General features: G+C 41.6%; 1 protein-coding gene across 2 annotated transcripts in view; it reads left to right on the forward strand.

Moving 5' to 3' along the window:
• Nucleotides 1-25230, forward strand: part of PHF2 (PHD finger protein 2) — a 160751-nt gene that overhangs the window by 79155 nt on the left and 56366 nt on the right. For both annotated transcript variants that reach the window (XM_077325583.1, XM_077325584.1), the window contains exons 2-3: nucleotides 3597-3682; nucleotides 22785-22899. In XM_077325583.1, coding sequence (XP_077181698.1) covers nucleotides 3597-3682; nucleotides 22785-22899 — 201 coding nt within the window. The remainder of the gene's footprint in view (nucleotides 1-3596; nucleotides 3683-22784; nucleotides 22900-25230) is intronic.

Here is a 25230-nt window from a genome sequence, read left to right on the forward strand (position 1 = left end):
ATAGGAGAGAATGAGGGCTCGTGGTTGGTCTGGCAGGGCTCTGTGTGTCTCTCTCTGTCTCTGGCATGGCTGAGAGGTCCATGGCTAGCATCCAGGGAGGGAGGGTAGGAGCTGTAGGGACAGGGGCAATCAGGGTGCATCCAGTGTTGCTGGCTGCACCCTGATTGGTCCTATTCCAACTCAGACACCCCCCAGGCTGTTTACAAATATATAGAGGAACCATGGAGGATTAGTACCCTGCCTTTCCTCTTAGCTCAATATTTAAAATATTACAAAATGAAATAAAATACCCGCAAACACTTCCTTTCCCCCCCTCATAAAAAATATGTTTGTTGTTCATATCCCAGCAAAAGCCCTGGCAAACAAACAAGCTTTGCAATACCTCCTGAAGATATTCAATAAGGGGGCTCCCCTCAAAACTTCAGAGAGCCCATTCCACAGAATAGAGGTCATGATGGAAAAGGCTGGTTAATGTCAGGCAGGTCACTTTGAACGGGAGAACAGCCAGCAGGTGGCAGCCTGAAAACCATAGTTGGTGCACAGGAACATTTGGGAGTCTATAGTCTTTCAGATACATGCCCACTGGGCCTTGGTGGGGCTTAGCAGTCCAGGGACATATGAAGACAGGAATTTTAAACTTATATTGCTATACACATTGTATATTCAATTTTAACATTATTTCTCTGGTGAGATATATTGGATAATGATGTAAAAGATTTTCTTTTGTAAGATTTGAGTTTACTTTGTGAGACTTCACTAGGAATTACAACAAAAATGTATTTATTTTAATCATTTATACCCTACCTTTCTCCCCAGTGGGGACCCAAAGTGGCTAACATCATTTACCTCTCCTCCATTTTATCCTTACAACAACCCTGTCGGAAAGGTTAGGCTGAGGGCGTGTGACTGGCCAAAAGTCACCTATCAAGCTTCCAGGGCACAAGAAGGGTTTCAAATCTCAGTCTTCCAGATACTAATCTGAGAACCACTAAACCACTCTGGCTCTCTGTTACTACTTTAGGCACTAATAGAAAGTAGGATACAAATATTTTAATAATAAATAAAGAGATGGTGCTCTATTTAAACTGCTATTATAATAGAAGAAGAGTTGGTTCTTATATGCTGCTTTTCTCTACTCGGCGGAGGCTCAAAGCAGCTTACAGTCGCCTTCCCTTTCCTCTCCCCACAACAGACACCCTGTGAGGTAGGCGAAGCTTAGAGAGCCCTGATATCACTGCTCAGTCAGAACAGTTTTATCAGCGCCATGGCGAGCCCAAGGTTACCCAGCGGGCTGCATGTGGGGGAGTGCAGAATCGAAGCCAGCATGCCAGATCAGAAGTCCGCAATTCTAACCACTACACCAAAAGTGTTAAATCCATCAGTTCAAAGAAAGCCAGGACTCCTGGGAGATCAGTCAGCTCTTTATTAGGATCTCAGCATGGTGTTGCAAAATTGAACCAAGAAACCTGTAAAGAACCTCAACTTATTGACAATCACAAACAATGGATCTTCCCGCCAGTGTGCAGTATTGGTCAGTTTGGGATATATCAGCGCATTGGTCAGTTACATTGCCTGCTTAGATCTTGCCTCAGACCTCAAGCTCGGTCCTAGGCAGAACCTCAAACACAACAGAAAAATTATGATTCCATCTACAGTGGAAGGCCTCTCTCTCTCTCTCTTCTATAAATAGGTTTAGCTTGTTGTTTAAGACTTGTTCTCCGGGTAATATGTATATGGTGATGACTGGTAAGTAGGGAGGTGGTTTTAGTGGCCGAATGAGTGAGCTAATGACTGTATGTGAGGAATGGTGTATTACTTTCATATAGAGATTCAGCAAGGAATAGTGGTGAGAGTGTCTGAACAGGGACTGGGAGAACCAGGTACAAAACTTACTCTCCCATTCAAACATGCTGTGTGATGTTGGACCAGCCACACCAGTTTTCTTGGGCACTTGGTTTCTTGACAGTTTGGTTTCCTGCTATACTAGGACAGGGTAGTCTCCCTTCAGACTTTGACACAAGCTGCCTGCAGCCTACATTGCATTGCTACATGTTGTAAGGGCATCCTAGGTTTCTGGCCAATAGCCTTTCTTACAGCAATTAAGTGATGTGAACTATATGTATGTCCTCTTTGACTCCTGAACCAATTCTGAATTTTAGCATCAAAATACTTTGAACAGAGAAGTGAGCACAAAAGTCTATGATGAAAATCAATCCATATTATGTGGAAAGGATCACACTGGGTCACTGAGCTGTATTTAGGCTGATTCTTAAACTCTATCTGCTAGAATTCTTTAAAATTTCAAATTTGGAATTTTCAAGCTTGCTAGTCATATTTGCATACATATGCTTTGTATTCTTTAAACTAATTGCATGGGGTTTTATGTACTTGTTTATTGCTGTTTTGGGGTGACAAATGAGGCATATGGGGAGACAGCAGGTACAGCAGATACAGCAGATATGCAAAGGATAAGCATTCTACAGAGCCTTCAGAATCCTGTGTTTATTCTTAGCCATGCTGTAGATCGGGGGTCGGGCCGCGAAGGCCTCGGTAGTGGGCCGCTGGCGGGCACGCCTGCCTCTCCCCCCCCCACAGCAAGAAGCTCACCAGGCCATGAGAGAAGCGGCCACCAAAGCAGCCGTTTCGCTTGTGGCCTGGCTAGCTTCTTGCTGCTGGGGGGGGGGGAGGGGAGGCAGGCGCAGCTGCCGGCAAGCTGGCAAACATGCACATTTTCACCACCAGGGAGTGCTAACGTGTATGCGCGTCGTCCGGGCCACCAGCTCTTCCTCACCCTCGGAGGCGGTCCTCAACCTTCAAAGGTTTGGGACTGATGCTGTAAATTACCAATGCCACCACCTCCCAGCCTTAATGTTCTTTCATATTGAATAGAGGATGAAGTAAAATGGCATTCGTGAAGAGAGAACAACAACAACAACAAAAAAGTGGCTAGCATGAACTGATCATTCACCTTTGTCAAATGGCATTTATTTTGGTAGTTTAAAAATCAAGTTTTTACAACTTGCAAGAATGTTTTTGGAACATGCAAGCATGAATTTCAGGGACCTTAATGAATTGCAAACAACTTTGCCCAAATGAAAGTGGTGTGGAACCTTGACATTACTTTTACTTTTAATGATTAACTAGCCATTCTGTGGCAGCAGTGCAATGGTAAAAGGCTTCAAAAGGTAAAAGGCTTCAACAGTGCCTTCACATTATGCTCTCATGACCCAGCTCCAGATGACCTAAGTTGTAACTGGACACAATAGCATGAGGGAGACATATCAAAATGGTGTTCTTCCATTAGGTCAGACAATGGATCAAAATAGCTCCTGCTGACTTAGGCTTTACAATAGTATAACAGAGCAGCCAGAGGCATTGGTCACTGACTAGCAGCATCATCCTAAGCAAAGTTGCTGTTTTCAAAGTCCATTGATTTTGATGGATTTAGAAGAGTACAACTCTGCTTAGGATGGCACTGTAAGGATGGTAGATTTTTGCATGATTCTTCAGTGGGAAAGTGTCCTGAAATCCTTGATCACATATTTATGTCAGTCAGAAATATTCCTGATTTCTTTTTTCGTTTTTTCCTCTTTCAGTTGTGTTGGCGTAGAAGAAGACGAGGCACCAGATATTGACATCTACCATTGCCCGAATTGTGAAAAAACCCATGGAAAATCAACTTGTACGTATAACTCTTTGATTTCTTCTTGCTCATTCTGTAATTTCTTCCAGTTTATTTACTGTCAGATGCTATTAAAAAGGAAGATTCAGGTAGGTATCTGTGTTGTCCTGAATCGGCAGAACTAAGTTTGAGTCCAGGGGCACCTTTAAGGCCAACAAAGTTTTATTCAAGGTACAAGCTTTTGTACAGTGAGGTTGATAAGATCTGTAAATAGAAGTAAATTAGCCTACAAACAGATGTGAGATCTTAGTTTAAGTCCACTGGCATCTCCAAGACCGACAAAGTTCAGTTCTGAGTATAAGCAAGAACTGAGAGACCTAGCACATGAAAATTCACACTTCTTAGATACACTGAATCAGATTTCCTCAAGTGGTACCTGGGGGGGGTGTTAATCACCTGGAAGAGCTAATTAGAGTCAAAATAACTGAGCAATAACTACAACTAAGGTTGGAATAACACATTTGTTAAGACCCATGCATAGCAGCTAATTGGCATACAGATAGCAATAAATGTGAGAACTAAGTTTGGATTTTAAGACCAACAGATTTTAATTCCAGTTATAAGCAAGAACTGAGCATCTTAACAGAGATAGATTCTTGCCTCACCACACATGCCAAGTTTTTTTCAAGGTATAAACTTTTGTGCACATGCATACTTCTTCAGATACCTTGAATAAAACTTTTTTGGTGTTAAAGGTGCCACTGAGCCCAAACTTTATTCTTCTGCTTCAGGTCAACACAGCTACCCACCTGAATCTATATACATAATAAGTCTCTCAGTTCTTGCTTATACCCAGAATTAAACTTTGTTGCTCTTGGAGATGCCACTGGACCCAGTTTCCACATCTGTTTGTTAAATCTTGTGTTTGCATGCATACTTATTGGCATTCACAGATCTTACTAACCGCTTTAATCCACTCAGCTATAATTGCCCAGTTACTTACGCATCTTGACTCTAGCCCTTCCTGGCAACTGCCCCCCCCCCCGCCCTGCCCGCTATATATAATGGTTGAGGAAATTGTTTTTCACTGTATCTGAAGAAGTTTGCATGTACACAAAAGCTTATCTTGAATAAAACTTTGATGGTCTCAACTGGACTCAAACTTTATTCTTTTAAAAAGGAAATTTTACTGAAATAAATGTGATTCACATCCATATAATCTCTCTGTGTCTAAAAGGTTTCTAGAGAGGTTGCATATACTTTTTAAAAATGCATATATAAAATAGTACTTGATTAAAAGCATTTTTCATGAAAAACATTGAACTCTAAGAAATGATTCAAATATGCGTGCCCATTGTTTTCTGACTGCAATACCAAGTGCTGAAAGAACTGGCCATGACAGGTATAACATTGTACAATAGAACTGAGTTTAGTTGTCAGTGTTTTTCATTGGAATCAGTTCATACAGTCAACAACTAGTAATCTGGTGTGTATCAGAAATGTGATTTGCATTCATGTTCGAAACTCTTTATGCAGTTGCTTGGGACTGAGTACCATTGAACTCTGTATATATGCCTAGGATGAGCCTATAATTCAAAGCTTGTTAAGCAACAATCAGTGGGTTGTTTTTTTGAGTAAACATAGTTTGGATCATAGTTGGAAATGTAGCAGAGAGAGGCTGATATTGCTGTAAGACTGACAGTACAAATATGATGAAAGACTGACAGTACAAATATGATGTTTTGGCATTTAGAAGCCAAAAACATTAGTCTCTTAGAGGAAAATGCACATTGGAATGGGTCACTTAAGTCATATATAAATGGAACAATTTTCCAATTGAATAACTTATCTGAAAGAGGGGCAATGTAGCAAAAATTCTCTTTGTCAGTAATGACCTCCCTGCAGGAGATAAAATGTTAATTTCCTTGCAGTCTTTGCCTAAGATTCTTCTATAAAAACACAGCAAATGTATTATGATATTTAATTTCTCATAGCTTATAAATTAAAGACCAAAGGATCAAATGACTAAAATGAATGGGCAGTTGTGGTTGAAATTCATTAGTTGGATACAAACTTAAAATCTAAGGTGTCACCACATCAGAATTTTTTTTGGGGGGGGGAGGATCTATTATTTTGGTATAAGAGTTGATATGTTACCTATTTACAAAATATTAATGAGGTGAGACAGGAGGACATTTGTTGCATGTTTTAGAACTTTGGAACCAGTTAAATTTCAGAAGAATGTTATTTTGGTAACTCTTTAAAGACCCCCCCCCCTCTAAAATGGAGGAGAACATTTTAGTGCTCAAAACCAGAAAGGATCAACTTTATTAAGACAATGACAAGTGTAATATACCAATTATTATGACAAGTATGTTTGGAGGAAAAAGCCAATATTGAATGCCTGAGCACATTTTGGCTTCTCATTCCTCAACAAAATCTGGTTGCAACAATATGTTGCATAAAGTCATTTATCTTCCATGAGTGTAGATCAAAAAATAAGGGAAAGGAGTATTATGCTGTAAAATCCACAGACTATAATAGTCATACAGATATGTTAATACAGCCAAGATAGTGAGGTCGAACTCTAAATATGGTGCACTTTCAGTCTCATTGGCTTTTTCATGCAAAATCCTGTCAGAAATACAAAACCATAGGCCAAGTATTAAGCTATTCAAGATTGCCCATATCCACAAACGTGACATATCATGTGTGTCACTTGGGTAGAAGCTTTAAAATGTAACACGGGGAAAACTTGCACCCCTGTTGCACTGTGATCTACCCGGTGCCAAGCTAAATGTACAGACTTCATGTTCTCTGCAGATATGCCGCAGATGTGGGAAATGACATATTACAAAGTAAAGAAGACCCTGTTCAGAACATTGCCACAGAGACAAAAGGTCTCCTACCTTCTCTCCCAAGCCATTCTCCCATGCCAGGGAGTACTATTTTCCCACTTTTGCTGCTACATGTACTCAGGATATACCCTGTGGAGCAGTAAAAATGGAGAAACAATCCTCCTCAGTGATACTTTGGCACTGGATAATAGCTCGGATAGGGGGAGGGGGGGGGATAGGATACCTTCAGCACCCTGTGGTGGTCTGAGGCCAAACAAGCCATTGTCCATAGCTGCTGTATATGTGTAGGAAACAGACGTGGGTGGGCCCAGGCAACTGGGGCCTGTTCTTTTAAAACTTGCACATTTACTTTGTCCCATAGCCATTCTCCTGCCTAAACCCTGCACCAAGATAACGGAGTGCGAGGCAAAACCCAGACATACACAGGGACTGAGAGTCTGCAGTTGTGGCAGTGCTGTGATTGTTGATGCTGCCGTGACTGCTCAGAATAGTTATAACAACTTCTTGCCCGGAACAGGGTGTAATGGACTTGTGCATTCTGCTTGCTCGATGACTGCTCTGGCCAATCACAGCAGTGGGGGGGGGGGTGTTGCATAGGCTGTATCAGATACAATGATTCATCTATTAACAACTAATACCATTTGGCAAACATGTATTTCTCCTTTTTGCCATTATGATAAAGAGAACCAAATTCTATGGGAACTCGGATGCATCAGTTAGTATCATATGACTCCACTGATTGTTGCTAGCTTGGGAAGGGCGTTCTGAATTTTATATGAGCATCATCCACCTCCAGCATCTCCTGCATCTCTCAGCTGAGGCAAATTCTGTTATCTTTGAGTTTTCACATCCTCTTTGCCACCAGCATTGCTCTTATCCTACTGTGATTGCCTTGCGTGTGTGCAAGCACAATGGATCTGCAAGTTTTGATCATGTTTGAGAATGCACTATACAGCTTATATGTGAGGTGTTCCTTCTCTTTTAGTGATAGTTCTAATATTGTATTGACTTAGTATCATTGCCATCTGTGTTACTAGGGTTATTGGTGGTATAAACAAGTACTCAAGAAGTGTGAGGATTCTGTACCAGTGTGAGTGTGCCAGTGAGTGTCTCAGAGGAGATTTGGGTTTAAATCCCTACTCTGCCTTGGAAACTTGCTGGACGACCTTAAGCCAGTCACACACACACACACACCCATCTGCATCAGAGTGGTTGTGAGGATAAAATGGGGAATGATGTGAGCCATTTTGATTTCCCATAGGGGAGAAAGCTAAGGTATAAAATAATAAATTAATAATGAGTGTGTTGCTCATATTGAATGTATGGACATTAATAGCATTCTTCTCTGTAAATCTATGCAGAGAACCTAAACCTATTTTCACCGACATCCCAGTGTTTGTTTTCATCAAACACATATCATCTGGGGGTAGGTGTCTAAGATAAAGGCAAGGGTTCTGTCCCCTCCTCCATCTGTTCCTCAGCATTGTGAGAGGAGTTTTGTATGTGTTTTTATGATGTTATAAGCTGACTTATTATGACCCCATCAGAGGTGGTTTCCCACTGCCTTTGTGTTGCAGCCCTTGACTTCCTTGGTGGTCTCCCAACAACTATTGCCTAATGTCTAACAAGATCAAGTTAACCTGGGTATCCAGGTCAGGGCAGCAATGCTGGTACCCTAGTTAAAAGCCTACTCTCCAAGATTAAGTTCAGTAGCAGGGAAGGTCATTATAAAACACAGGAGCAGCTGTGCTCTGAGTCATTCCAACCAGGGCTGCCTGCTCTGAAATGTTGCCTGCTTTCTGTACCAAATGTCTGCCAGCTCTGCCTTACTACCGGTATTTCTGAGATGGCAAGCAATGTCAGTTTCCCTTCTACATTATTTGCCTTGCTGTCTGACACCAAATTTAAGCTCCTGCATGATAAACAGTCTTTCTTGGCATTTCTTCTTTATCTGTTGTAATATTCTACTCTTGATAATATGTTCCGAAAGACACCACTGAGCATTTTCATTGGGGAATGGTATCTAACCAGAGAAAAACATCAAGAGGTCTTAACTCGGAAGTCAAAATGGAAAGCTATTCAACTTCACTGACATACTGCTTGCCTTTATTGGCCTCTTATGATCTCAAACATCTCCTGGTACCTACTGTGCAATATTGCCTCCCTTTTTGGACAGCCAGGTGTCTGCGTTTATCTGCAAGTGAAATGTTTTACAGCATATAGAACCAATGTCCTTCCTCCTGTCGGCCTGATCCTGGCCAGAGAGAATTATTGGAGTGAGAGATAAAGTCTCTGAAACTGTTAATTCCAGTTTAGTACATACGTATGTATGTATGTATGTATGTATGTATGTATGTATGTATGTATGTATGCATGCATGCATGTATGCATGCATGCATGCATGCATGCATGCATGTATGTATGTATGTATGTATTTTTGTATTCCACCGTTCTGCTCTCACAAGAGCTACCAAGTAAACTAACATTAAAGCATACATAATAAAATCAAGAGCCTCTTGTGGCGCAGAGTGGTAAGGCAGCAACATGCTGTCTGATGCTGTCTGCCCATGAGGCTGGGAGTTCAATCCCAGCAGCCGGCTCAAGGTTGACTCAGCCTTCCATCCTTCCGAGGTCAGTAAAATGAGTACCCAGCTTGCTGGGGGTTAAACGGCAATGACTGGGGGAGGCACTGGCAAACCACCCCGTATTGAGTCTGCCATGAAAATGCTAGAGGGCGTCACCCCAAGGGTCAGACATGACCCGGTGCTTGCACAGGGGATACCTTTACCTTTACCTTTAATAAAATCACATTTTAAAACCAATCCTCCAAAAGCACACTTCCTCAAACCAATTAAAAATTGAGCTAAAATACACATAAAGACCTAAAAACAGCAATAAAAACTTTGGTCAGGAAGGAGAAATCCCTGTAGAATGCCAGACATAACAAGAAATAAGTCTACCTGCTGACAGAAGATAGACAAATAGAAAACAACAAATGGCACAAACTATTTTTCTTTTGAGTTCCTGTAGACATAGATGCTATGTGTATGGAACTGGATAGAAAGGCTCCTTGACTGAAAATTCAGCCTCAGTGAGATAGAATATAAAGAAACTACAGCCTGTCTGCATTTTCTATTGAAATATGTTCCCCATTTAGACCAATGAAAAACAGAAACACATGGAAAACATTTCCACTGATGGAAGTAATTTCTGTTAGGGGAGCTGATTTTCTTTCCCTCCCCATCTCCTTCCCACTGCAGCCCAAATTGGCCCCCTGCAGTGCTGCCTCTGGAGTAGGGTTCCCTGGTCCCCCCTGGCTACTGGTGGAAGATGAGGTTGCCAGATCCAGGTTGGGAAACTCCTGGAGATTAGGGATGGAACCTAGGAAGGAGAGGGACTTCAACAGAGTACAATAGTATAGAACCCACCCTCTATATTATCTGTTTTCTCCAGGGGAGCCTATCTCTGTAGTCTGGAGATTAACTATAATTCTGGGGGAACCCCATGCCTCACTGGGAGGCTGGCATCCATAGCTTGGAGGATAGGGACGCCAGCAACAACACTGGAAGCAGTAGGGGGAGGAGGGAATGGATGCAAATTACCTCCCTCTTTTCATGGGAATCCTCCATGAGATCTAATCCTGTGACTATAATAGTGACTGGAATGAATGTACATTTAACAAAAATGAAATTAAATTAAAAACTCAGACATTCCTGATATTATTCCAGAGTTTGTTGGAGCCATAAAAATATTTGCCACTGTAGGGACCCTGAAGATACAAGCAATAGTCTCAAGGACGTCTGTACTGTTTACAGGTGACTAATTTTGTATATAATGACTATGTATGCTGATAATATACCATTGAAGAGTAAATTTATTCAGTGTTATAAAATTTAACCCAGCATCTGAATAAGCTGCTGGTCATATTAGGACTGTGTGAGACTTTTTCTGTCCAAATAACATGCTTTCCTGTTTACCACAAAATTTGTTATTTTTTAAATTTATCTTTTATTGTTTCCTGCCTCCAATATTATTTTAAAAACTAAGATATATGTGCTAATGCATCACACAATGCAGCAGTCTGCTGTTCTCTACCTTTATTACTGGATATATATTTGTACTTCTGCTTGGAGAACATTTTCCAATGCAAAGTTACTATTTCTATTCCTATTGGCTTCATTGGTCTTAATAGAATATAACTCTTCTGAGAATTACACTGTAAGGCACTGATATTTTAAGTTTCATAAATATGCTTAATAGAATAAGAAACTGATCAATCCACAAATTTCAATTTGCCCTGAAATTTCCATTTTCCATTGAAAATACAAAAATGACTTGGGGCCCTAAGCAAGCGGTGCAGGCAGCTCTTGACAGCATTGGACAGGGATCTTGCTGAAGCCGCCCTGGGTGATGCAGACTCGGCACGAGAGGCAGGTCCTTCGTGGTGGGTTGTGGCTCATCAGGCTCACCAGGCTCACCTTTGGTGGCAGGCTGGAGAGGGTCTTTGTTGCATTCAGAGGCAGGATCGCCACGGTTATGGGCAGGTCAGTCGCTGCGGCCCCTGCCCTACCTCCTGCGGCGTCTGTAACAGGCTCTGGCCAGTCAGAGGCGTGATCAGAGATGTGTCCTCAGCGTGCGGGGCTGGCACGTGGCTCATGCGATGGGCAGGTGGGTCGCCGCTTTCGCTGCTTCGGCTACTGCAGCCTTGGCGGGTGGGCTGGGGTCTTCTTAAGGGTGGGCAGAGGCGGACCCCGAATGTGTAGCGGTGGTGCCTTGTGGCAGTGGCAGACAGGTTGGTAGGCACCGCTGCCAGCCCTTCAGCAGTGGGGCCGGGCTGTTGTGTGGTGCGGGTGGAGCAACGGACAGTCACAGACGCACTGGCCAGGCGCGCATTTGAGGTGTGGGGCAAGTGGCCAGAGATGGAGAGCGGGAGCTGTAGGAGCCGGGCCAATCAGACTGCACTCTGCTTGGCCCTATTCCAACTCAGACACCCCAGACACGCTCCACCCCCCGGCCATTTTTGTAAATATCAAGGGGACCAACATTGGATAAGATTGCATGATTTGTAAGACAAACAATAAATATGCAGATCTTATTATACAACTTGTAGGAGGATTGGTTTTTTTTAATAAGGAAGGATTCTGATATACACATTCCATGATGGATGCCTTCCAGATGTCAAATATATAAATAATTCTCCTTTACCTTCATGCATTTCCATTGCAGCCTGTTGAATATATTTTAGAAAAATTGCTTCCTCTTGTATGACATTTAGAATATTTTGATTTAATGAAATTTGTGAAAACTACTTATGGGGAAGGAATACGCATTTGTCAAAAATGTATTTCTTGGATCATTTTGGGTAAGGAAGATTGTTCCACAGAGACATTATTAAGTCTGTAGATTTGTGAGTTTTTTGCCGATAATAGTCTTTGAGGAGCAGTCAGCCCACAGGCTCTGTAAATTCTTACATTGGATGATATTGTATTATGGCTTGAGTCCTGTAGCACCGGACTCTTGGAAGGAGCTCTTTCAGGGTTTCCTCTCATCCAGCAACCCCGCCCCTGTGCTGGTGCTGGTTGTTTGTGTGCCATGGAAAACCTGGAAAGGTCTCAAGCAACACATGAGAGCTGTAATGAAGAGATGGAGCTGTATTCAAGAATTTTGAAGAGTTGGTTCTTTTATGCTGCTTTTCTGTACCAGGAATCTCAAAGCGGCTTACAATCCCCTTCCCTTTCCTCTCCTGACAACAGGCACCTGAGAGGTAGGTGAGGCAGAGAGAGCCCTAATATTATTGCTCAGTCAGAACAGCTTTCTCAGTGCTGTGGCGAGCCCAAGGTCACCCAGCTGGCTGCATGTGCAGAATCGAACCCAGCATGCCAGATTAGAAGTCCGCACTTCTAAACACTACACCAAGCTGGCTTTCTTGCATATGCTTTGGTGAGACAGAGCTCGCTTTCAGTTGCTATGAATGTATCTGCCATGATTCTGAGGAAGTGAGTTCGGACTCATGAAAACTTAAGTTGGAATGCATATCATTAATCTTTAAGATGCCCCTAGGCTCCTGTTTCATTCAACAGAATAACATGGCTGCTCCTCTGAAATTAAGTTGTAAGTAGTTTACTACTGGTATGGAAGTAATGTACACATCCCAAATGCAGAGGACGTACACTTAAGGTTCCCAGCTCTGCGTTGGGAAATACCTGGAGATTAATGAGGTGAAGACTGAGGAGGGTCTAGTCTGGGGAGGGAAGGGACTCCAGGGTGGTAGAATGCCCGAGATTCCACTGTCCAAAGTGGCTTTTCCCCCAGGAAGCTTGATCTCTGTCACCCAAAGATCAGTCGTAGGAAACCAGGAGGTTTCCAGCTACCACCAGGAGGCTGAGATACACTTGTTCAGTTTGTGAGGTCATGGTTAGTTTGGGTAACACATCATTATGATGGTGTATATCCTGATATATTGGCTTCCTGTAGCACATCTTCCCTATGTTTATGTTCTGAGGATGCCAGTGTGGATACTACTTTTCCAGTAGTCTTTCACAGGATTACTATTTTATTTAATGACAGTGTGAGTATATGCAAAGCACTCTAGCCTGTGAATAAAAAAATGGGTGGGAGGTTGCCAATGAAAGCTTTCTGTCAAGAGAAACTGGGATTTTTACATGGATCATTTGACTGCTGACTGGAGAGAATGCAAGATCCAGTTTATTTTATTAATAACTGACTATAGATATGGTTAAGTTTAATTAAACCATCTCCCATGGAAATTTCTAAGTGCATTGTTTAAGGCAAAATATGCAGTAAAAGAGAAAGTCAAGCACAAAGCAGATTTGCATGCAGAGTTCAGTACTTAGATCTCCTTGAGTTCCTTGTGACTTTTGTCATCCCTGTGTCATCTCTGAGGATTACTAGATTTAGTGAATAGGTTTCAGATGATTTAAGATAATATACATCACATTTTCTAATTGTAACTCTTATATGAAGGCTTTTACAAATAGGCTTTAACTAGAAAACGTATATATACATCCTTTTAGAATAAGGCAATTAATAGATTAAGGCAGTGATCCTATGTATGTATAAGTACTAGGAAGGAAGCTTAAATGGCAGAAACTTACTTCTATCTGGTAGGCCCAATTCAAACTGGGACCATATGAACTGAGAGAACAGGTTTGATTCCTCTCCTCCCAGTTTTGCTAACCTGTTACTTGCTAATAGAAAAGTTCATGAAAACTTCAATTCGTGTTATATGCTGTAGTCAGTGTGTTGGCTGGAATGGATCATATAGATCATATAGATCAAACACAAATAGTGAATAATGGTAGGTGATCAATGGACAAAATTTACCACCTCTCCACCACTACCTTGCTGAATACACCCAGCACAAAATAAGTGGCAAGCATCCTGATTATCATCACATTAAGAAATCATGTATGTATATTTCACACAGTCTGTATGTATATTTCACAGTATTTCACACACCTTTTCCATATTTACTATTCGATAAGATTTGCCTTGCAGGGGGATATTAGTTGTACCTAATGAGGACACTCAAACCATCTTATTTCTTTTGACATGAATCTGGTCACAGTCTTTATTTTTCTCAAATGAACATGGCATAGAATGGGGACGGATCTTGCCCTCTTGCAGTCAGCTGACTGCAAAGCAGCCATTGACAGCAGGTCCCCTTTTCAGTGGGTACCTCCAGCTAGCCAGCCTGGATCACCCAGAAATCACGGACCTGCTGACATTTTGGAGGTGGCAACTGGGTGAGAACCCAATGTGTGTCCGCCTCTGTTGGGTCTCAGCCGCCACCCGGAAATGCAAGCTACTCAACTAGCTCAGCATCCATTCAGCCTCTTATGAGGGCCCCCTCCAATGGGGAGGCCAGTGTGCAAGCTTGGTTGCCCCCAATAGATCCACCCCAATTTTACTATTCACTGGATTTGACAGTTAACAAATAATTCTTTTAAAGCCCACAAACATAACAACAATGGAAGTTATCTAACCCATAACCTAGCAGTGTGGGAGGGTGGGATGCTGCTTCAGGCACTGAGGGGGAAAGAGGCTGGGCTCACTCAGGTAGCCCCTTATAAGGGCATGTGGCTGCCTGCACCCCCCGGGGGATGACAGGGCTGGATCACAACTGCATGATCCAACACTCTTTACTGAGCATTGCATGGGTGCTATTGCATCACTGACTGACAAGCCCTTTGGATAAAAAAGGTGATGGATCATTTGATATTGGCCAGGGGTTTGCTTTGACACCACCCCAAGGGGCGACCCCCTTAGCTTGGCAAGAGGGGGAGTCCTATCACATTGCTGCTGCCAAATTGGGTAACTCCCCATCTGCTATGATCCAAGTTGCCTCTGTGGAATCGGGGAACGTTGAACTGGTCCTTGCCAGTCCAAGTACTGCTGCCAAACTGACCCAGGCTGGCTAGATGTTTGCCACATCAGTGCATCTACTGCTGTCTGCCACCCTTGGATATACAAACTCTGTGAGGTAACAGAGGCTGGCTGAGAATGGGCTGCCATACCTGACCCTCTTGCTGTTGTTGTTCTGCCGACCCCACCTGGCCTTACACAGTCTCTATGTCAGGCCATTTCTAATAGAGATGTGCCCCCACCACTTGTCAATGCATACTGAAAGTTGCCCATGTGGCTCCTGCTGGGGAGCCATCTGCCTAATATATGCACCCCCCCCTCCCATGCATTGGGGTATGGATTACTATACTGGGCAATCTGAGAGCCCCTGATATATGGAGACTCGATTCAAACCAGAGCTGCATTGGAGGAATAAAACTCCATGTAATACCCCTCCCACCACCTGGTGCAGTTAGGATTGCCAATTCCAGGCTGGGAAACTCCCTTAATTTATTATTAAGCTCGTATGAAGAAAGATTTTGAGCATAAAACCAACATATCACAACAGGGCAAAGAACAAAACCAAATGTTACAAAGCATGACAGAATGGGCACAGTATGATGATGATGATGATGATGATGATGATGATGATGATGATGATGATGATGATGATGATGATGATGATGTTATCCGTTTAGTCATGTCTGTCCCTCGGCGATTCCATAGGAAAGTCTTCACCACGTGCCCCTGTCTCTAACTGTTTCTTTTAATTGGTTCATGGTCATCCCTGTATCGGCTTTGATTGTGTCGAGCCAGCGGATCCTTTGGCGACCACGTTTCCTTTTGCTGCTGACCATACTGAGCACTAATGATTTTTCTAACGAGTTTGATCACATGATGTGTCCAAAGTTAGTGAGCTTTAGCCTTAACATCTTCCCTTCTATTGACACAGTTGGTTTGCTCCTCTCCAAAATCATCTTGTTGGTAACTTTGGCTGTCCATGGTATTCGCAGCATTTGTCTCCAACACCATAATTTGAAAGCATCTATTCTCCTCCTGTCTTCTTTCTTCAGGGTCCAACTTTCACATCCATAGGTTGTTATGGGGAAGACAACGGCATTGACTAGCCGGCACTTTGTATTAAGGCTGATATCCATACTCTTCCATATTCGGTTCATGCCTAACATTGTGTTACAGCCCAGTGTTATTCGCCGTTTGATTTCACGGCTGCATCCACCACTTTGATTGATCATAGAGCCAAGAAAGATGAAATCATCAATACATTCTATGTTCTCATTGTCAATCATGACTTTGGTGCAACTGCCAGTAGTTGTCATGATCTTGGTCTTTTTGATATTTAGGTATAGTCCCATCTTTTCACTTTCTTCTTTTAGTCTCTTTATCAAGGTCTTCAGATAATGCTCCGATTCAGCAAGGAGTGTTGTACCATCTGCATAGCGGAGATTATTGATGTTACAACCTCCAATTTTGATTTCGATCCTAGATTCTTCTGCATAAAGGTTAAAAAGAAAGGGTGATAAGATATCCTGTTTCACTCCTTGGCTGACCTTGAACCAATCAGTGTCTCCATATATTGTTCATGCTGTGGCCTCCTGGTTGGTGTACAATGTACTGATGAGGTGGGTTAAGTGGGGCGAAACTCCCAATTCATGTAAGGCATCTCAGGACAGTATACAAAACAATAAAATATATGTGTCTCATAAAAGTCTAAGATAAATTGGATAAAATGTAACAGTGGACATATTTCTCATAAGGTCAGTGGAATAATATTTATTTTGGCAGCATTTTATTTTGCAACAGATTGAGTTATTTCTGGATCAAAATCTGCTAACAACAGATACCACCCAGGATTCAACACAAAGCTGATAACTGAACAGGGGTCATCCAAAGAGCTCTGGGGACTGTCCATTGATCACAGAACAACAAAACGTGATCCACAGTCTCTATTGCATCAGATACACATCCATAGAAGTGGTCTGAAACTGGGATTAGCAGATTGCTCTTTCAGTTTGTTGTCAGCACAACATTCAGTCTGGTGAACATAAAAGCATGCTTGTGGCCTGGGATCGTAAGAAGCTTCAAATATGAGGGAAGGGCCATAGATGGAGGGATCCCTAGTGCAGAAATGGAGCATAAATGCCTAGCTTGGATTAGTGGACAAGATCAATCACCTAATTATCTTGGATGCTTCCTGATAATCCATATTCCTGATCATTATGAGGGAAAGGCCAGGAGACTCAAACCTATTCTCTACACACCTCTTCCAAGCATTTCTGAAATTGCCTTCCTAAAAAAGGTGAAAAAACCCTCCTTGGGCAGTAGGTAGTGAAAAAAAGACCTTCAGCTTCAGATTAAAGGCAACCATCTAAGCCCTGGATTCGAATGAGTACCTTTAAATGCAGTTTCTGAGGCAGAAAGCTAGGCAGTCCTGTCATCTTATGCAGGAACTGAAGAAGTATATAATCTAGAGATTTAGAAACTTCATTTATCCAAGTGGTTCCCCCAAACAACATGTGATAAATTATTTTTACATTAAAAGCCTTAGTGGCTGTAGGTACATACTGATCTCTTTTAAAATTAAAACAATGCTTAAAATAGCATTTGTTTTGGACTGGTTCTAGCAATTTCCGTAGCTGACTGAAACATGGGCTTTCCCAGATATTTAAAACAAGTTGCCTGTGAACATTCCTTGACTGTACATGTTATTTGTCTAGAACAAGGTCTTTTTTTTGGGGGGGGGGGTAATTAGATTTACCATAATGTACAGATAGCCCCTCCTGAATACAATAATCAATAAATGCACTTAATGTCTTACAAAAGCCAGCTTTTGATATAAATAGTAGCATCATGTCATTTGCATAAAACAGAACACGGGGTTTTCATGGCCAGCATGAATTTTTGAAGGTAAGGAATCATGTCATTTACATAAAGATTTAAAAGGCAGCCTTGTATAACACTTTGTGAAAGGGGAATTGGATAAGTCAGCTGCCCCTATGGTCCAAATCAGAAGCTTACTTGAAAGACTGCATATCTATTGTCTATTGTTGACAGAAAGCTAATAGGCTGATAATTTGTAGGATCATACTTAGCTTCTTTTTTGTATATGGAACTATTATTGCATGTTTCCAAGCTATGGGAATAATTCCTGTGACAATAATTTGGGTAAAAAGGGGGGCCAGCAGGTTGCTCCACCATAGCAAATTGGCTTTCAAAAGGTCAGCTGGTATTAAGTCAGGCTCAGGGGCCTTGCATGGTCACATTTGCTTAATTAGAGAGCCTGCTGTCTCTGGGAGAATCAGGTGCCATAAGTCAGTCTCAGAGGGCTCAACTAGCATCTATCCTGAGTCAGATCTAGAAGCCTTTGCAAGTATAGAGGGGGAATTATGTTTCCAGTTCCTAGGAGCAATACATGATGGAATACTGGACACTACAGATGGTCTATTAACTACAGTATTTGCTGGCGTATAAGACTACTTTCCCCCCCTGAAAAATATGCCTCCAAGTGGGGGGGGTCATCTTATATGCCGGGTGCACTTCAGTTGGGATAGACATAGCTGCCCATAGTGGCCCATGGTAGTGTAATGTAATGTAACAAAACTCTATATTTTGAGTGGAAATGTTGGGGGGTCGTCTTATACGCCCAGTCATCTTATACGCCGGCAAATACGGTATGTTCCAGAAAGTCTGTGACTCCTTATTAGTGATAGGAGAGAAGAATCTTCAATCCTTTACATAAAGCAAGCCAGTTTTTATGCTTTATCGAAGTTCTAAAAGCTTGCTTCAGTGATATATGTTCTGATGTGAGCAATTGGTACAATTAAAAAGATGAAATTTAGCTCTAATTCTTCCGATATATCCTCTGCACTTATCATCAAACCAAGTACTTTTTACAGAGTCCTAGAAGTTGCTGACAGCCATGTACAAATTGGCTTGAAAAGATGTAGAATATTAGATAATGCTTCCATCATTCTACAGTATCCCTGTCTTGTAAATTCCATAAACAGGAGCCAACAGTCTCTGTAATACATAATATTAGTTGCAGTAGGGATTAAGTCTGAGGACCATCTAAGTGGCCTCAGAGGTTTTCTCCTTGCAGTAGTGAGGGGCTTAACACAATTCTGCCTGTGCAAGATCTGGCACAACACCTAAGCCCCTCTTTCCCTATATATTACAATGTCCAAAAATCAGTTGCACAAAGTCTTGGGCGAGAATTCTAGCTCAATCAGAAATTTTACACTGTACCCAACCCAGTAATTGTATTTATTTCTAAAACGGGGGTACTTGACAAGGGACAAATTCAAGAATAAAAGTTTAAAATATAGAATTGCATCACACCTAAATTCTGTGCATAGAAACTTGACTTCCCTGCTGCCCCCCTCGTATCATGAAATTGCTGGTTGAAATGCTGCTGTTAGAAGCAGAGGGAGCAGCATGAGGTAGGAGCTGAAGAACTGCCACAGCATGGGGGAAATCAGGGGAAAAATCATGGAACTTTCTTAAAGGATCCAGCCTATTAGTATGAACAACAATATCAACAATTATCCCCCATTCTGTTTGTATTTTATGTCGCTTTCTAGTTTGGTGTTTTAAAAAAATTATTTCTAATATATGGAGCAACTTAGAAATCTGAATCAATTTAATATTACAGATTGGAACAGTTTGCCTCGGTCACAGAGTCTAAAAGACATTTTCCATATGCAGCAAAATCATATGATACAGGCCTTTGGGAAATGTACCACTTCAGAAATGAAGGATCACATTTTTGAATGTGCTCTCTCTCTCTCTCTTAAACTTACTGTACATAATTCTCACATCTGGAAGAAAAGTAGGCTAATACGTTCATATGTTTGCTATATTCTAGCTTTCCGTGGGTAAGGAATTTTTGAGTGTGGCATTTAAACAGCACTTCCCCTTCTCCCATATGCTGAAATGTTACATTCCTGTGAACAATTATATCATGCAGGGCTTAAAAAAAAATAACAACTGTATAGTTGAGAAATTAGCTGACATGGGTGATCTTGTTTTTCACCCCCCCCCCCCAAATGTTGCAAATGTTGCTTGTGTGAGTGTGCACTTGGGCTGGGGCTGGGGTATTGTTCTCTTACTCATCCGTTAATCCAATATATACTTGAACACATGGACACATGAAGCTGGTTTATGTAGAATTAGAGCACTGGTCCATCAGAGTCAGTATTGTCTAGTCAGACTGCCAACAGCTCTCCAAGCATAGCTTTTTCACATCATTTACTATGTGATCCTTAAGTGGAGATGTCAGAGATCAAACCTGGGACATTCTACATGCAGGGCCTGCAAAAGGGAGCTTCTCCACCAGGCATTTGCTTGAGTTCGACCGACCCAACATCATTCACTCATTCCCCCTCAGATACCCCTTCCATGACCTGAACCATGGGGGTTTTGTCTAAATTGTCATTCTATTTGGAACCACTGTTGGATTATTGTTGATATGTTATTTATTACTGTGTTATATGTTTAGATTGTTCTATATATCACCCCTGCAATGTTTTATGTGAACCGCCCTGGGCTGTATGGGAGGGTTTTATAAATATATAATGAGGGACTGTCTCCCTGCCTATGCCCCTCAAAGAGGTCTACACTCTGCCACCACCAACTGGCTAATGATCCCTGGCCCTAAGGAAGCCTGCTTCTATCCTGGGCCTCTTCTGCATGATGGATAAGCTGATGAAAACTCACTAAATACACTGTTGATTTTCTGATCTCTGCACAGAAGAGTTAATTTACTCTGCAAAACTGATTTTGCTCTGCATGGTGAACTGCATCTTCGGTGCTTTAAGTGTCTTTTAACCGTTGTTTCTGAAAGATGCTTTTCACCAATTCATTTCTCTCCTGCTTGCCTGAGATGTGCTATTAGCCATGCAGAGAAGCTCTTTAGTTATGCAGATTAGTGACTGCATTTGAGAACAAAGCAGAGTTGACAAAACTACAGGGGGCAAGGCTATGAATTGTTTCATGCAGAGAGCATTTCAACGTAGTTTTTCAACACATTATTTTCAATGCAGAACAACGATTGTAATATAATAAAGCGGTCTAAACTGGTTGTTTTTAAAACTGTTTTATTTGGCTCCATGCAGAATACCTCCTGGCCCCCATCTGGTGGAATGAGCTCCCAGAGGAGATCAGGGCCCTGATGGAGCTAAAACAGTTCTGCAGGGCCAGCAAAAGGGAGCTCTTCTGCCAGGCATTTGGTTGAGACCAGGCATAACCAACAACATCTGCAGGGCCCTTGCTCCCTCCCACCCAGAAATCCACCAAAGCATTCTACACTGGATCTGTTTTGTTACCCGAAATGCTCTCCCATGCGTCCTGTGACATGCGGGTTCAAGTTGTGGGGAACAACTGGCTTAGTTTTGTGAGAGGTTAGGTAACTTAGCGTTACAGGATCATTACCAATGTCTACGAGGTAAATTACACCCGTGAAAGGACTCAAGGTGGACAAGTCAATATGTTGCAAAAATAACAGTCTTTATTAAAGTAAGAAAAACAATAACAAGCATAAAATACACTAATACACTAACATACAGTCAGATAGGGAAAGTAATACAGTGGGGACAAGAGGTTCAGTATAGTTACCTTCCGTCAAGTAGAGAGGCAAGAGAGCAGCGACACGTCCTGCATGAAGGGAGATTTCCAAGGGTCCCAAGGTGGAAAAACTCAAAGTGACGATTTCGGGCCACTATTTTTATGGTGGGAGGGGACCTAGGGGAGGGGACCTAGGACTGGGGCGTGGGCGGTGTAGGTGATTGGACAGGAGGGGTGCATGTGGGTGGACATGCGGTATGCATGTGAGTGGACATGCGGTGTGCATGTGATGGGGTCTTCCCCGGGTCACTGCATTGGGAAATGTCCTTGCCAGGACAGGAGATGGGTGTTAATGGCTCTAGACAAAGAGTTAATGGGCTTAAGCCGGATGGCTGCAGGGTGTCAATGGGGCTAGCTGTAAGTGTTTGAGGAAGAAATTCCCCTGGCAGACAGGCTTAAGTCAAGAGACAAAGAGATATGCCCAGGGTCCCTGGGGCATACTGGCTAGAACCAAATCAGTAGTTCAATGGGGGTGGGTCGAGAGTAGGGCATGGAGGCACCTGGATTTCCAAACCTGTAGCTGAGAACAAGCCTGGGCTTGTCCTGGTTCTCAAGATGGAGTCTGCTCTGACATTGCCCTGCCAGAGTGACTTGGTCTGTCCTGTGTCTAGCTTGCTCCCAAGTCTAGACTGTCGCGTTGCACTATTGGCTAAGGAGTACAGGGTGCCAAGGCATAAGGCAGGGATCCTGCCATGCATAACATTTTGCACTGTTATAATTACCATTGTTACAATTATCAATGTTAATAGTATTAATGTTATGGTTATATGTTATAGAAAAACGAAGTTTCTTGTATTATTTTCTACATTTTATGTAAATCGTCCTGAGCCTCTGGAGAGGGCGTTATATAAACACAATAAACAAATAAATAAATAAATAAATAAATAAATAAATAAATAAATAAATAAAGAAAGAAAGAAAGAAAGAAAGAAAGAAAGAAAGAAAGAAAGAAAGAAAGAAAGAAAGAGCAGGTACTCTACCACTGAGCCAGAGTGTCTCCCCAATTTAAACCAGCAATAAGACAACCTCCCCCAAAGTCAATGTGATGGTATAACTCCATGAACATGATTGATTTTCTTTGTGTATGTTCAAACTATCAGTCAGCCTTCATTTTGTGTTTTAGACCACTTTGTGAGATGTATCAAGTTCATAATTGTTCTACATGACAAAACTGGTTCTACATGGCAAAAAAATTGCTGCTTTATGGTGGAAATTTGTTTGTAGTTTGTAATCCTGAATTCTAGCCAGCAGTTACCAGTATTCAGGACCTTAATGCCTATCTTTTTCCAATTCTCTTGCAGTGAAAAAGAAAAGGAATTGGCACAAGCATGATACTGGCCAAACTACAGAAGTTAAGCCTGTACAGAATGGGAGTCAAGTCTTCATAAAAGAGCTTCGAAGTCGAACATTCCCCAGGTGGGCTGCTCAATGACATCTGTGCTTGTATAATAATCTTTAGACTATAGGCTGAACAGGGATAATGTGTCTGTAAAGTATTGTTGGTTCTGCCAGTGAGTTTTTCTCTATACATGTATGTTGCCAATAATCCCACAGACCTGGGAGCTGTTTGAAAAATTTTCTGTAAGGTTTTTTATTTTCCAAATTGAAGAGTTTGGGGCTGCAACTTTCAAACTGGAAATAAGCAGCACTTTTGGTGAGGTATTTAGAATGGTTAAGTACCTTTAGATAGTGGAAATATATGTAAGTTGCTGTACTTTTCAAAGTGGCCTGCTTATCTGAACCTTAAAAAAAACATTTTAATCTTCCTTTTTATCACCAGACAACCTTTGATGTCCTCAAAATGAGATGTAGTTACAAAGAAGCACAGGAGAGGGCAGTCATGTTTTAGCTATCAGACAGATGCCTTTATTTGAAGGTCTGTGTCCTTTGACAACAAATATCCTTTATTGCAGACTCTATTCCCTGAAAATCCTCACAGTTCCATTTTGCACACAGTAGTTCAAGATATTTTGGATAGCTGTGGTTTGTTCAGAACTATGCATGACAAACCTAGGTCACCAATCAAATTACCACAGAATTTCAAGTCAATAAAAGTATGTACGTTATATGGATAGAATATTAACTAAGAGAGCCTATCAAAATAGATGCTATTGTCACGTTGAACTTGGACACAGTCTGTAAACTGTAAATATTCAAATGTAGGTTCTTTTCTCTGAAATATTAGGAAACATTATCCCAAGTATAAAATGTTCAATAAAATCAGGGCCAGTATATCCATGCAGCATGTGCTATGGGCCCTGCATGGTTCCTTCCCCCCACGGATCAGGGCCGTAGCCCCTCTCCTTCCCCCTTTTCCTTCTTTAAGAACACTCAGAGTTACACCCCTTTCCACTGTGTTGGGCTGCTTCTTCCACAATTGTACTGAGTTAGGTAAAAGTAAAGGTAAAGGTATCCCCTGTGCAAGCACCGAGTCATGTCTGACCCTTGGGGTGATGCCCTCTAGTGTTTTCATGGCAGACTCAATATGGGGTGGTTTGCCAGTGCCTTCCCCAGTCATTACCGTTTACCCCCCAGCAAGCTGGGTACTCATTTTACTGACCTCGGAAGGATGGAAGGCTGAGTCAACCTTGAGCCAGCTGCTGGGATCGAACTCCCAGCCTCATGGGCAAAGCTTTCAGACGGCTGCCTTACCACTCAGCGCCACAAGAGGCTCTTACTGTGTTAGGGCCCCGCATATCCTTAAACAGGCTATGGCGCTACGAGCCCCACGAATCTTTAAACCACTCCTGTATAAAATGAATCAGCAGCCTTCATCCTTATTAAGAATAAGTCTTTATAGCCCTCTGCTGCCTGGGAGCAGGATTATTTTCCCACCTTGTTGGGTTTTTAAAATATTTTTTGTGTAGTTTTAATGAATTTTTAATGGGGTTATTGTTGTGGGACTTTTATATTGTAACCCACCACGAGCCGGTGTGCCAAAAGTGGCGGGTAAGAAATATAATAAATAATAATAGTAATAACAATAATAAATAATAATGGTTGCTTTCTCTTGGAGGATTTCACTTCATGCAATGTCTCACATCTAGGTGGGTAACTATTAAATAGCACTTTTGTTTTTAACAATTGTATATCTTTAGCATCTGTCATTTTTAAAATTTGTAGCTTTTCAAGTGATATAATCTAAAAGTGTTCTGTGTTCATTCGGCACAGTTACTAAGAGCAAATTTATATGATAATTTTGTACTCAGGATTCCCAAGAATAAAACATATGTGCATAATGTCATTTGGATGTCTTTTGCCTGCAAATATGCACAAGTGTGTGTTGGGGATGGTGTTGGAATCAGTCGCTCTCCCGTTATCCATAAATGTTTTGCAGTCAAAAGTCACAGTTCACAAAAGTGATGCCACTTATACTGTGCATGTATTATATGTGGAAGAAGTTCCTAAGTAAAACAACAAAGATTTGATAGTTATATCAAATAGTATTAATAATTATACTAAAATGATGATCTGGTTAGTTTATCTGCTCAAGTTAATGGAATCACCCTTTAAAAAGCAGAAATATAATTTCATGTATTAAACCTTCTGAGATAAAATGAAAAACAGAATCAACAAATGAACAACAAAAGTGCCAATAATATGGTGCATCTTAAACAATTGTTTTGAATGAGTTTTACTATAAATTATATTCATAGGTCATCATATTTATAAAAACAGAATAACTTTTTAACTGCATTTAATTTCTACCCTATGCATCTGCTTTCTAGGGTTCCAACCTAGAGAGAG

Source organism: Paroedura picta, chromosome 3, assembly GCF_049243985.1.
Source record: "Paroedura picta isolate Pp20150507F chromosome 3, Ppicta_v3.0, whole genome shotgun sequence".
Taxonomy (NCBI): domain Eukaryota; kingdom Metazoa; phylum Chordata; class Lepidosauria; order Squamata; family Gekkonidae; genus Paroedura; species Paroedura picta.